At 32.3% G+C, this 14,694-nt stretch overlaps 1 protein-coding gene across 2 annotated transcripts in view; it reads right to left on the minus strand.

The window, feature by feature from the left end:
* The window catches only part of GRID1 (glutamate ionotropic receptor delta type subunit 1), a 1,098,515-nt gene that overhangs the window by 145,222 nt on the left and 938,599 nt on the right, over positions 1–14,694 (minus strand). For both annotated transcript variants that reach the window (XM_031956732.1, XM_031956733.1), the window contains exons 9-10: positions 4,481–4,582; positions 2,023–2,220 (exon numbers count right to left, since the gene is read on the minus strand). In XM_031956732.1, the coding sequence (XP_031812592.1) occupies positions 2,023–2,220; positions 4,481–4,582 (300 nt within the window). The remainder of the gene's footprint in view (positions 1–2,022; positions 2,221–4,480; positions 4,583–14,694) is intronic.

Below are 14,694 nucleotides of genomic sequence, written 5' to 3' on the forward strand. Positions count from 1 at the left end.
AAAAATAAGAAAACCAAAAGCAAGCAAACAACAACAAAAAAGGTGAAAATATTTTGTTGTGATTCACACTCGGTCTCCACAGTTCTCTCTATGGATGCAGATGTTCCTCTCCATCACAAGACCATTGGAACTGGCCTGAATCACCACATTGTTGAGAAGAATCCATCAGAGTTGACCATAACATAATCTAGTTGTTGCAGCATTCAATATTCTCTTGGTTCTGCTCACTTCACTCAGCATCAGTTCATATAAGTTTCTCCAAGCCTTTCTGAAATTATTCTGCTGATCATTTCTTATAGAACAATACTATTCTATAACATTCATAAACCATAACTTATTCAGCCATTCCCCAATTGAAGGACATCCGCTCAGTTTCTGGTCCCTTGCCACTACAAAAAAAGGATGTTGTGAAGATCAAGTGAGATAATATTTGTTTAAAAAGTACTTATATAGTAGCTGGAAGATAATAGGCAGCATATAAATGCTTATTTTCTTCCCCCTCTCTTGAAAACTCTAGCTCATGATGAGCTTTCTGCCTAATAAACTCCTTCAATACTTAACTATGTCCATCACAACACAATTATGTAATTAGACAAATAGACTCTGATTTTGGCCAGAGTGTAGTCCTCTCAGTGTGAGTTCTCTTTCTACATATCACAATCATGGGATCATAGACTAAAGTTGGAAAAAACATTGGAGATCATCAAATCAAACTTGCTTTTTTTTTTGTTTTGTTTTTTGTTTTTTTTTTTGTTTTTTTACAGCTAGGGAAACTCAGGATCAAAAAGATTGATTCATGTGTTCAAGGTTAGTGAAATGACTGAGCAATATTTTGAATCCTGTCCTCTGACTTCAAATGCAATGCTTTTTCAACTACAGCACCCTTCTTTCTCTCCTTCTCAGGAATTGTCTAAGGTAAAAAGATCAGATTACTTTTTCAGAATTATATAATCATAAATGACAAAGGTGTGATTTGAATCCAGGATTTCCTGACTTTAATCCCTGCATTCAATCCATTAAATGACACAGTCTCCATATCTTCATTACACATTCTCAAGTTAATTTCTTTCTTCTTTCCTCAAACTGTCAATGACTCAAAGTCAAAAATTCTATCTTCTTCTGTTATCTATATCTTCTGTCAAAGCATATAGAACATGGCAGGTCCTCAAAACGTAGATGCTAGTTAAGGACCAGTGAAACTAAAGTCATTTTGGAGAGTGATAGACAGTCTTGTGGTTTTTCATTTCAAAAGAGACTTCATGGGAGAATGGGTCAGGGAAAGAGTGGTGGTAACAAAGCTTAGTAATGGAGAATTAAGTATAAACATGAGGATGGAACTATGGAGACTAATATACTTTCATCTCTTTGAGAATAGGAATGGATAGAAGCTGAAGTTATTAAGAATCCATGCAGCCCCAGTAGTAAGCCTCTAGAGTCAATGAACCCTTAGGTCTGTCTGTGTGATTAATGGAAACCAATTGTCTGTCAAAAAATAAAAAGTTGGCCGATTCTTTCTTGGATTTTGAACCTCTAGATTTGAAGGGTCATCATGCCCTGACATATTTTAGGATGCTCAATCCAAGAAATACTTAATGCCAAGATCAATAAATCAGTTCTGTCTAAAATGGAAAAGCACTCTTACCAAGACATTGTTTTTAACTCCTGACTGCACCAATTAATAAGCAACAAACTGGATAAAAATATGTGAGTTTTGGCATATTACTATATGTATCCATCCAAATGACTCAGGTGTATTTAGAAAATTTGATAATACTGTATCTCCACTTCTAAGTATCCCTCTCAACACAGAAATATTTTTTTTAGATATGAAGTTTTCCTAAATACAAAAAAATAAGCTATCCTTGACACCATACACAATCCTGGTTATTATGCTATTCTACAGATACATAGAAGACTCTGACTATATCATTATGATCTCTGTGATTCAATAAGTAATAGATCACAAAGTTCCAATGGGTCTCATTTCTTCACTTTACTTCACTGTTCTTATAGCATACATACCTTATTAATGAGTTCTCCTATCATTCCATTCCAGGAGGTGTTATGGAGCTGGTGACCATATTTGCCATCAGGAGCTTGATAAATCTCATACTTAAATCCTAGAGTTTTGGCCAAAGCATCCAAGACATCAATGGAGAAGCCTTTGTAGCGTTTGGGCTGCCCAAGGATATTCTCTGCCACCATCACAAAAGGTTCTTCCTGAGAAAAATACAATGTTTAAGCTAATATTAAAGCCACTTATTTTCAGAGAACGTAATTGAGTGGTGAGGATGTTAAAGCGTACTGGTTTGGAACTATGGGTACTTAAAATATTAACAAAGAATGGACTTTCCCATAATTTAAGAATAATTACAAAAATAATAATTTATATTTGCCATTAAAAAGAGGCAAGAAAAAGCTTTTACAGTGGATAAGAGGGGGGAAAGGGGAAGCAAGTCAACCTTATTCTCAATGCAATTGGTGCAAATAGGAAATAACATACATACTCAATAGGAGTGTAGAAACTTATTCTACCCTGCAGTAAAATAGAAGGGAGATAGAAGATAGGAAGGGGGTAAGGGTGATAAAAGAGAGGACATATTAAAGGAGGGAATGGTCAATATAAAAATGTTTTTGAGGAGGGACTAGGAGAAAGAAAAGAGACTAAATGGGGAGAAATACCATTAGCAATAATAAATGTAAAAATTTTTGAAATACGTTTCTCTGATGGAATATTATGATTCTCTAGAAAATGAAGATAAGGATTCTCTCAGGGAAAAAAACCCCTGGAAAGTCTTCCATGAAAAAAGCAAAATATACTGTATACAAAGTAATAGCAATGTTCTGGAATGATCACCTATGAATGACTTTGTTATTCTCGATAGTATAATCACCCACAACTACTCTGAAAGACTTATGATAAAAAAACAACAACTTATCCAGACCCACAGACGAAACTGATTGTGTCTGAATATAGATCTAAACATTCTTTATTTCTCTCTATCTCTCTATTTTAAAGTTAATTTTTCTTGAGGGTTTTTATTTTCATTGGGGTGGAAGATCTTTGTTTTCTTTCACAACTTGACTTTTATAGAAATGTATAACTTTACATGTGGTTTCTTAATTGTGATTGGGGTAAGAGAGAGAACCTAAAACTCAAAAAAATCTCAAAAAATCAAATGTAAAAAAATTGTTTTGAATGTAACTTGGGAAAATGTTAAATAAAATATAAATTAAAAAATAATAATTTACTCTTTGTGGGGACAATTTTTTAAGATATCAGTTCAGATATTTATAGGGTACCAGGATCTGTACAGAATGGTATAGGTAAAACCTAGTTCCCAAACAATAGAATAATCATCTTTAGTTCAAAACTTTGAGGTTTGTTCATTGTTGTCCTAAATGTTTACTATATAGAAAAACATATAGCCATAGTAATGCTTCTGTCCATTCATAAAGGACTAGAAGAACATGCATTTTTGTGGAGACATTCTATGTGCCTACTGAAAGAAAAGTGATAGGCTCAAGCCCAAGAAAGAAATATATATATTTTTGTATATAAGAATTTTTTTTGTGTGACTATTCATATTTATCATAAAGACTTATTTCCTCCTTTCTTTTCAGTGGAGGGCGAGAGACAGACAAAATGTATGTGCGAATTGAAAAAGAAAGAATAATTAAAATGTTTTGTATCACCCTTGGTTCCTTCATTAGTAGCCTTACCAGTATGCTTTATCCTATAATCTATATTCATGAATAACCTGTATTCACATATGTGGTGATTTTTCAGACTTGATATTTACCTATAATTAATAGGATTCCACTTAAGAAAGTCAGATGCTTCTCATAGATTTCCAAGTATATTAACTTATGGTATGATAGCATAGAAAAAAGAGCAGTCTATATAATAAGTTACCTCAAGAAATATTTCATTAAGATTGCATTATGATCCAATGAGAGAATTGGAATTAAGACATAGGACTTGAGTCGAACATCAACCATAAATGTATGTTTTCTTCTTTTTCATGATATACTGTAAACTGTTTGACTTTATGGGTAACAATATGAAATGCTAACAGTTGTCATTATTCCTTTCCCATGCATTGACTAGATCTAGTGTGGCCCTTCTGGCAATGAAGCTCAAGGAATTGTTTGCATTAATAGAATGTGCTTAAGTAACTGGGGGTAGAAGGAGAAAGGGAAACCTCTATCTAGGAGGGGGAAGAAAATGCTGTTATCTTCATAATTACTGCTAGAAATGAGGTGAAATCATATCTGGAAATAAGAGAATGGAATGTGGAAATATATCTGATATGGCTAATATGGAGCCAAGTTGTAAAAACATTGCCTAGCTCTATTATCCAAGGCTCTCTCCTCTGAGGTAATATTGTTAGATAAACAAGATGATAGGATGTTAGAAAGGGCAAGGACATTTAGCAATTGACAGGATAGAGCTTTTGATTCCTGAACATGATCCTACCAAGACAGTCACCACTTTGAGTGTCAGTCCATGGAGGTGGCTGCCTGTGTGCCTCTCCTGAAGGCTGCCATTCAGTCCTTTCTCCGAATCCCAAGTCGCCAGCTGTGGAAGAGAAAAGAATGAAGACATAAACAAAAGAATGTCCATTCCATGTTCCATCAGTTCTTGCCTATTCCCCTTCTCATCTCAGATCAAATATATATTTATCCAACTAAGAAGTGGGAACAATTTAATCAATAACACCATGGGATTTCCCATGGACTTAAAATAAATCTATAGCTATGGGCATGAATAGGACTTAGCCTCAGAGTGCTACATTTGAAGGGTACTAGTGATGCCCTTTAGTATAGTATAAAGATGTTAACTTTTAGTCCCCAATTAGCAAGTATAATTTATTAACTAGAAATCTACTGAGTGGCAGGCTTTATTGAGTACCTCTTCCTACACTCCTACTTTCTCTTAGGACTCATTTTGTATCACATTTCAGATACAAGGATTATAATGAGGACAAGCATAAAAATTCCTGCACATAGTTGTGGCCAAAATTCCCAATGATTTATAGGTATAGAAGATTGTTCAAAAAAGATCAGAATTTCATTCAGTTGCTTTCTTGTATTGTGATGAATAATTATATCTTATTGGTGTAATTGAAATCATTTACTAATTACATTTCAGTAGTGCAAAATTAAGTTCCTACATTCTTCCTACAATTATCCCAAGGCTATCTTACTACTTCAAATCACCACTTTTTTGGCCTTCTATTATCACACTGGGATACATACATACATACATATATATAATGTCACCTCCTAGAAAATAGGATAACAAAGTTCATCCTGAGTTTCAGAGTATCTGTCTGTAGCAGACTTCATTATTACCCAAAAAACAATCTGGAGAGAAGATCATAAATTTGGCTTGGTATGGAAGTCATAGGATACATTCCCTCAAGTAGTTTTCTTTGTAAAATGATAAAATATTTGGGATTTTCTTATAAACTTAGAAAGGATATTCCCCCAAAAAACCTTTTTTCACAGGTTATTGGATGGTGCAATTTCTTTTGAAAATATCCTATTGCTGAATGAGTCTCAGTTCCAAACACACTCATAAATGCTAAAGAGACAAAGAAATGTAAACACAATCCCTTATTCCCTCTTTTCTTGTCCCCTATTTCTGTCTCTCTTTGCTTTAACTCTCTGGTCCAAAACCTGGGCCCTGAATCACAGTGACTCAGCATCTGGAGGCAATTATCCATGGAAGGGAAATTTGCTATGTTATATTTTGATAGTAGTTTGAGAAGGGAAATGCTGATGTAGACTGTGACATCCATTCGGCCTGGAAAGGGTCTGTGCTCTGATGTTCTCAGCTGTACAACATTTGATACGAACAAAGGACCTGATTCTAGGAGCTAATCTCAAAGGAACTGTTGGATTTTCCTTTCTCAGTGTTATCTCAATAAACTATTAGTAACTCCCTCCTTATTATAGATCAGAATTCTGGAAAGACCTTTGATCCAGAAAAAAAAAAAACAACAACAACAAAAAAAAAAACAACAAATCAAAGTTCTCTTTTCATTTGTGCCTTTTATTAACATTTTAGCTACTGTTCAATATATGGTTTCTGAATGCTTCAGAAGTAGAGGGAAAAAGTGAATAAATATTACCAGGGAAACATGAAGATGGAATCAAAGAACAAGACTTCTATGTGAGAAGTCTCAAATAAATTCAATGACCCAAACTTTAAGGCATGTTCAAAATGGCAGAACTTTAAAGGTCTTTTCAGTAGACTTTCAATATTCAACTGGTGATACAGGTACAAGTAGAAAATTAAGTTGAGTCAAGAAGATCTGAGGTAAAATTTGGCCTCAGGTATTCATTAATTATATGATTCTGGGAAAATCACTTAATCTCTGTTTGCTTCACTTTTTAAAAATATAAAATGAGGATTTCTTTGATAGTGCCATGATTTTATCAGTGCAAACCTTTTTCACTTTTAAGGGATTGCATAGACTTTATTATAAACTTTATGATTACCAAAAGGCAGAAATAATGTCTGCCTCCCAGAGCTTTAAGAAAATCTTAGTGCCGTTCCTAGTACACAGTAGGTACAACATACATGCTTATCCCTTTCCTCTTCTCTTCCCTTGGCTTGACTCTGATTCCAGAATTTTAGAACATGAAGAACATAAAATTATAAGATTATGGGTGGCAAGGACATCCAAAGTTATCTAATTCAACATTCTCATTTCATGGAAGATGAAACTGAAGTTCACTGAAGTTCACTGACATGACGGAGAGAAGAATCCACACCCTCTCCTATGATTTCAAATCTTGTGTTCCTTCTACTATTTTTCATATCACATAACTCCACTCGAGTTCTTATGATAAAAATATGAAGGAAAAAGAACTTTATCATAAATATGTAGTAATAGAGTTTTCCCTTAAATTTTGAGAAAAGGAAGCTAACATGTTCTCCAATGTTGGGAATCAACAAACAGTACACTACCTCTGACAACAAATGTTTATAGACATTGAGATTCCAACATAGATGGCAATAGAGGCAGCTACGAGGTGCCATAGAGCATAGGGCACTGGACCAGGAGTCAGGAAGCCTAGAGTACAAATCTGGGCTCAGACACTTACCACCTCTGTGATCCTGGAAAAATCAATCTCTATTTGCCACAGTTTTCTCATCCATGAAATGGGGATAAAAATAGTATCATTCTCCAGGAGTTGTTAGGAACATCAAATGAGATATTTGTAAAGTGTTTTACAAACCTCAAGATGTTATTTAAATACTAGATATTTTTAATTGTGATATTAAATTTATTTTATTTTTTAATAAGTTTATTGACAGAACCCATGCCAGGGTAATTTTTTTACAACGTTACCCCTTGCACTCACTTCTGTTCCGATTTTCCCCCTCCCTCCCTCCACTCCCTCCTCCAGATGGCAAGCAGTCCTATACATGTTAAATAGATTACAGTATATCCTAGATACAATATATGTTTGCAGAACCGAACAGTTCTCTTGTTGTACAGGGAGAATTGGATTCAGAAGGTATAAATAACCCGGGAAGAAAAACAAAAATGCAAGCAGTTTACATTCATTTCCCAGTGTTCTTTCTTTGGGTGTAGCTGCTTCTGTAAATACTAGCTATTATTGTTGTAGAGGTTTCTTCATATTTAAATCCACATATGAAATTGTAAATATATGTATAATGTCATATATGTATATATGCTTATATGGCAGAATCACATACTTTCAGAGTTGAGACAGAATTCAAAGACCAGGTAGTCCATGCCATACCAAAAAAGGAATCCTCCCCAAAATTTAAAAAGTCATTTTCTAACCCCAACTTGCAGACCTTCAATGTGAGAAAATCTATTACTTTAAGGCAGCCCAACCTCCACATGTCTAGGTCTAATTGTTAGCACTTTTCTCCCCTTCTTGCCTTTCCCCCCTTCCTTCTCTTTTCTACTTGCATCAATTTCTCCTGTTTCTGCTTTCTTGAGTCAAACTGATCAAGTCAAATCTGGTTTAAAATACTTGAAAATCACTATCATATTCCCACTATGCATTTCCCCCCCTGCAAACAATATTATTCCTTTAGCTCATCTTCAGATGGCATGATGGTGAGATCTTCATCCTAGTTGTTTTTAACAATCCTACTTGTTCTTCACTGGAAATTAAAATATCTATTGAAGATCTGTAGCTGCTAAAAGAGAATGGGATTCTCTGGATATGGCAGCACCAATACAGAATCGAGGGAGGGATGATCACTTTCCTAGACCTGAACAGAAACCACCCCTAATGATGCCACAGATCATATTGGCTTCTTACTAGTCAGGTTGTCCTGCTTAGTCATTGATTTTATTATAAAGTCCACTAAATCCCTTAAAAGTAAAAAGGCTTGCACTGATAAAATCACGGCACTACCAAAGCTACCAAATTCCACTGTGTACATTTTATAGATCTCCATCTAATTAAAAAGTTTTTCATTTACATTATCTCAAATAACCCTCAACACAACCCTATTAGATAGATATTTATACAGATTAAATAGAAATTGAGATTCAAATGTGGATATACACAGTGCACATATATTGATGTATATACTTATTTGCATATTCACACATATATATGCATGGGCAAATACCTGTGTGTAAATTTAAGTGTAAGCATATAAAATCAGGACAAAATACTCAAAATTTTATTGTTGAGTAAAGCAAGGGTCAGAGAAGTCACAGGATTTGCACAAAGTCATATAGCAAAATTAAGAGTTAATAATAGAAGGAAAGATGCCTTGAATAAGATAGGAAATATTGAGCTCTTCAAAATTCTCCCAAAACAAAGTAAAATCTCACTTCTTGGTAAATTTTGAATGTTGAAATAATTAAAAGGTCTTGGGAGGACCTCAGAAAAGACTGAAGTACAAAACATTTCCAGGCAGATTTCCCCAAATCAATCAACAAGCAATTAACCCTTGGGACCACTTTCATATCATTGATAATATAAGGGTCATGCAACTGAGCAGAGGAAGATTAAAGGGACCTTTGCTATTGGAATACCAGTGATACTGGTCTGCAGCTGTGAAAGAGGAAGAATGAGCACATTCCTGGTGAATGTGGTTGCAAAAGGATGAGAATCCTATTGATTATAGGAACCTGACAGAGGGTAGGGCCCCTAGTTTTGGTTCCAGGGCATGTGGATAAACTGAGATTTGGCTTAGGAAGGATTGCAAGGAAGCAAGAGCCTTTGTAGTGATAGCAAGGCAGGAGGAACCTGGTTGTAGCTTAGGGGTGGAGAAGAGTGCCTAAAGTTAAGATCATAGAACTCAGAAAACAACAGTACCAAAACCACAAATATGTGACATCATCCACTACACCTCTGGACTATGGCATGCACATCATAATAATAAGCTACTAAAAATAAAAATGGAAAAGCAGAAGAGAAAGAAACTGGCGATAGATAGCTACCATGAGGATATAGGAGATCTGGGTTCATACTCAGAAGAAATAGTGCAGTTTCAAAAAGCCACTCCTACTTCAAAGAAAAATGTTAAATGGTTAAAAGTCCCAAAAGAGTTATTGAAAGAGCTTAAAACAGACTTTACATGTCAAATAAGAGAGACTGAAGACATATTGGAAAGAAATAAAAGAATTCCAAGAAAATTACAGAAAGCCAATCAATTGGAAAAAGCCAATTATTGAGGAAGAAAATAACTCCTTAAAATCTAAACTTGGAAAAGGAGAAGCTAATGACATTATTATAAGACAAAAAAATAATAAAACAAATCAAAGAAATTGAAAAATAGGAGAAAATATGAAACCTCTCATAAGGAAAAAAAAATCTGAAAGACAGATCAAAGAGACACTGTAAGAATTATCGAAATATGTGAAATTTATCTTTTAAAAAAAGGTTTAGATTTGATATTACAAGAAATTATTCAGGGATATTTCACTAACATTCTAGAATCAAAGGGTAAAGTAAAAATTTAGAAAAATCAATTATCATTTAAAAGAGATTCCAAGATGAAAAGAAAACTCACAAAAACATTACACCCAAGTTCCATACCTCCCAAGTTAAGGAAAAATACTACAAACAAGAAAAAATAATTTAAAAACTGGAACTATACTCAGGATAATAAAAGAGCTAACAGCTTTTACATTAACAATCAAAGTGCTCAAAATATTTCAAAGGCCAAAAGAGCTGATTTGCAACCAAAAATAATTTACTCAGGAAAACTGAGTATAATTATGAATGGGGAAAATGGATATTTAATGAATTTTAAAAATGGTCAGGTATGTATGTGACAAAAAGTGGAAACATTTTCAAAAGAAAATTTGATATGTAAAATTTAGGGAAAATATAAGGCAAATTTTAAAGACAAATTAAAACATTTATATAAGGGTTTCAATAAGGTCAAACTGTTTATCTCTTATGTAGGAAAATGTTATTTGTATTCTTAACAATACTATCATTATTTAGGTAATTTTAAAGAATACACATAGAAGATACGTGCTTGAGTTGAGTATGAAGAGATGATTCTAAAAATAAATAAAAAATGAATCTAAAAAATAAATTAGGTATGGAGAGGCATAATGGAGCAATTATTTTAAATAAATCACAAATGGAAGAACTGGCATGATGAAAGCAAGAACATTACTATTATGGCAATTGGGTTAAAGAAGGAATAATATATTCATCTGGGTATAAAATATATAAATTTATAAAGAAATAGGATGGTAGGGAAGTGGATAAAGGAGGGATTTTTAGAAGGGTGTGTATATTAGGAAGTAGGAGTGCAGGGGACTAAGATAAAGGGATAATTCTTAGAGGCGTGGGTAGAATAAGGAATAAGAGTGTAATAGAAAAAGATAAAAAGGAGGGGTTCTTTCAGAGAATGCAGATTAAAGAAATGGCGACTAGAAATAAGATGTGTGAGGAATGATGGGGTCAGAAGCATAATAATAATGAAAAAGACTGGGAGGAAATATACAACTAATAAATAATTATAGCTTTGAATTTTTGAATAACATGGAATCACTCATAAAACAAAAATGGATAGGCAGAATGGATTAAAAATCAGAATCTGACAATATATTGTCTACTAGAAACATATTTTAAAATGAGATACATACAAAGTTAAAATAAAGGACTAGAGTAGAATTTGTTATACTTTAGCTGAGGTTTTTTTTTTTTTAAAAAAAAAGACAACAGAGATAGTAATTATGATCCTAAAGTAAAAGCTAAAATAGATTTAATTAAAAAAGACAAACAAGGAAACATGATCATTAAAAAGGTACCATAAATAATAAAGCAATATCAACACTGAACCTATATGCACTCTAATGCTATAGCATCTAATTTTTTAAAGTGAAGTACAGGTAGAATTGGGTAATAATATTATAATAGAAGGGAACTTAACCTTACCCACTCAGAATTAAATAAATCTAACAAAAATAAATAAAAAGTAAAGAACTTAAAGAGTGAGTGAGTGAGTGAGTGAGAAAAATTGGAAATGATAACTTATCCAGGGCCACAGAATTAATAAATTTGAATCAAGGTACTCCTGACTCCAAGTTTAATGCTCTATTCGTTGTACAACTTAGCTGCCCTAAATGGAATCTTAGAAAAGCTAGAGAAAATCTGAAAGGGTTATATCATTTTTCTCAGTGGTACATGGTAACTTTATTATTTACTCTAATTGACTATATAAATAAAAAAAAATGACCATATGTTAGGGCATATAAACTTCATGGTTAAATGCAGAAAAGCAGAAATATTAAATGCATCCTTTTCAGGTTACAATGCAATGGAAACTATATTCCATAAAGGACTACAAAAACACTAATTAAAAATTGATTCAAGACTAAATGACCTAGTCTTTAAAAATGATTGGTTTAAAGAACAAATCAGAAACAATCAATAATCATATTACAAAGAATTATAATAATGAGACAACATATTAATATCTATGGAATGGAGCAAAAGCAGTAAAAGGAGAAAAATTTATATCTCTAAATACTTATGTCAATAAAATAAAGAATATACTAGTGAATTAGGTATGCAATTAAAACTAGAAAAAGAACAAAATTTAAATTATCAATTCATTATCAAATTGGAAATCCTAAAAAAATGAAGGTGAAATTTATAAAATCAGGAATAAAATTGAATGAATAAATAAAACTAGGAATTGGTTTTATTAAAAAAAATGATGAAATAGATAAATCAATGATTAATATGATCTTTAAAAATGGGGAAAAAAACAGATCTCTACTAGTAAATGAAAAAGATGAATATCACTAAAAAAGATGAAATCAAAGCAATTATAAGAAGTTATTTTACTCAGTTATACAAAAGTATAAAATGCCTAAGGTTAACAGAAAAGAAAATAGAACATATAAATCTATTCAAAAAGGAAACTGAACAAGTTTTAAATGAGCTCTTTAAGAAAAAAACATCATGACATGGCTCTCTTCAACAATGAATTGATTCAGACTAGTTCCAATAGTTCAGTAAAGAAGAGAGCCATCTACACCCAGGGAAAGAACTATGGAAACTGACTGAGGACTGAGGACCAACACATAGCATTTTCACTGTTTTTGTTGTTGTTTGATTGCACCTTTTTTTCCTTCTCAGTTTTTTTTTTTCTTTCTAGATCCTATTTTTCTTGTGCAGAAAGATAATTGTATGGATATATACTTATATTGGATTTAACATATATTTTAACATGTATTGGAATACCTGCCATCTAGCAGAGGGGGTAGGGGGAAGAAGGGGAAATTTGGAACAGAAACTTTTGCAAGAGTCAATGTTGAAAACTTATCCATGCATATGTTTTGTAAATAAAAAGCTATAATAAAAAAACAAAAATAGTTCATTGAGATTAAGAATTAAAAAAAAAAATAAAAGAAAAAAAAAAGCATCATGGGGCAGCTAGGTGACACAGTGGATACAGCACCAGCCCTGAAGTCAGCAGGACCTGAGTTCAAATCTGACCTTAGACATTTAACACTTCCTAGCTGTGTGACCCTGGGCACATCACTTAACCCTAATTGCCTCAACAAAAAAGAAAAAAGCATGGACCAGATGAATTACAAGTGAATTCTACTAAACATTTAAAGATCAAGTAAAGATCAACAATTCCTATATTAAATAAGTTATCTGGAATGATAACCAAAGAAGGAGTCATATCAAGTTCATTTAATGTACTTGACACCTAAACCATAAAGAACAACAACAAGGAAAATTAAAAACCAATTTCATTAATGAGTATGAATATAAAAATGTTAAATAAAATACTATTTTGGAGACTACAATAATCTATTACAAAGTTTGTGCATTCTGACCAAGTGGGAATGACCAGGAAATGCAGGGATGATTTAACATAAAGAACACCATTAACATAATTGATTATATCAATAAAAACAGAAAAAAGCTTTGACAAAATGTAACACTCATTTCTAATAGAAGTACTCTAAATCATAGGTATAAATGAATTTTAAAAATTGATCATAAGCTTCTACCTAAAATCATTAGAAAAAATTATTTATGATAGGAAAAAGTTGGAGGCTTTCCCAATAAGATCAGGAGTGAAACAAGGATATCCATTGTTCACCATTATTATTCAATATTTTGTTAGAACTGCTAGCACTAGCAATAAGGGAAGAAGAAGAAACTGAAAGAATCCCAATAGACATGAGATAATAAAACTATTCTTTTTGCAAAGGATATAATGAAAATCCTTGGAAAATTCTAAATATTCAACTAAAAAGGTAGTGAAAACATTCAATAATTTTAACAAAGTATTTTGTGTAAAATAAAACTACATAAATCATTAGCATTTCAACATAACACCAACAAAATATTCCAAGAAGAGGTAATGAGACATAACCCATTTAAAACAATTGTAGACTGTATAAAATATTTAGATGTATATCTACCAAAACAAACCCAGAATTTATATAAACATAATTGTAAAATATGTATACACAAATAAAATCAGATTTAAAAAATCAAAAAATATTAATTGTTCATACACAGGCAGAACAATATCATACAAATAAAAAAATGATAATCTGTTTATGACTTTGAATAAATCAATTAGCAATTAAATTAGCAAAAAAAAATACTAAATTAAAAAAATCTATTTCAGAACAATACAAAGTTAAATATGTCAAAGGAATTAATGGAAAAAAAAGTAAAGGAAGGAGTTACCAAATATCAATGGTACCAAAAGGCAATAAGTATCAAAACTAATTTGCTAATAAGTAGTAAAGTATATTAGTGAAACAGAGTAGAAATATAATACACAATAGTAAATTATTATAGTAACCTTGTGTCTGAGAAATCTAAACTTAAGTTTTGGGATAATAAATCATTATTTCTTAAAAATTGTTTGAAAGCTGGAAAGCAGTCTGGTAAAAATTGGGCATAGACCAATATATTATATTATTTACCAAAACAGTTCAAAATGTATACATGACCCTGTGTGAAAAGGGGGATATTACAAAGAAATTAGAAGAATATGACATATTATTTACCAGATTTATAGATAGGAAAATAATTTGTGAATAAACAAGAGAATATTATGAGGTGTAAAATGGATGATTCCAGTTACATTAAATATAAAAGTTTTCATACAAATAGAAGCCAAGGTAGCCAAGATTAAAAGAAAAGCAGAAAATAGGGGAAGAGATTTTTATAGACAGT

Source organism: Sarcophilus harrisii, chromosome 2, assembly GCF_902635505.1.
Source record: "Sarcophilus harrisii chromosome 2, mSarHar1.11, whole genome shotgun sequence".
In the NCBI taxonomy this organism is placed as follows: Eukaryota; Metazoa; Chordata; class Mammalia; order Dasyuromorphia; family Dasyuridae; genus Sarcophilus; species Sarcophilus harrisii.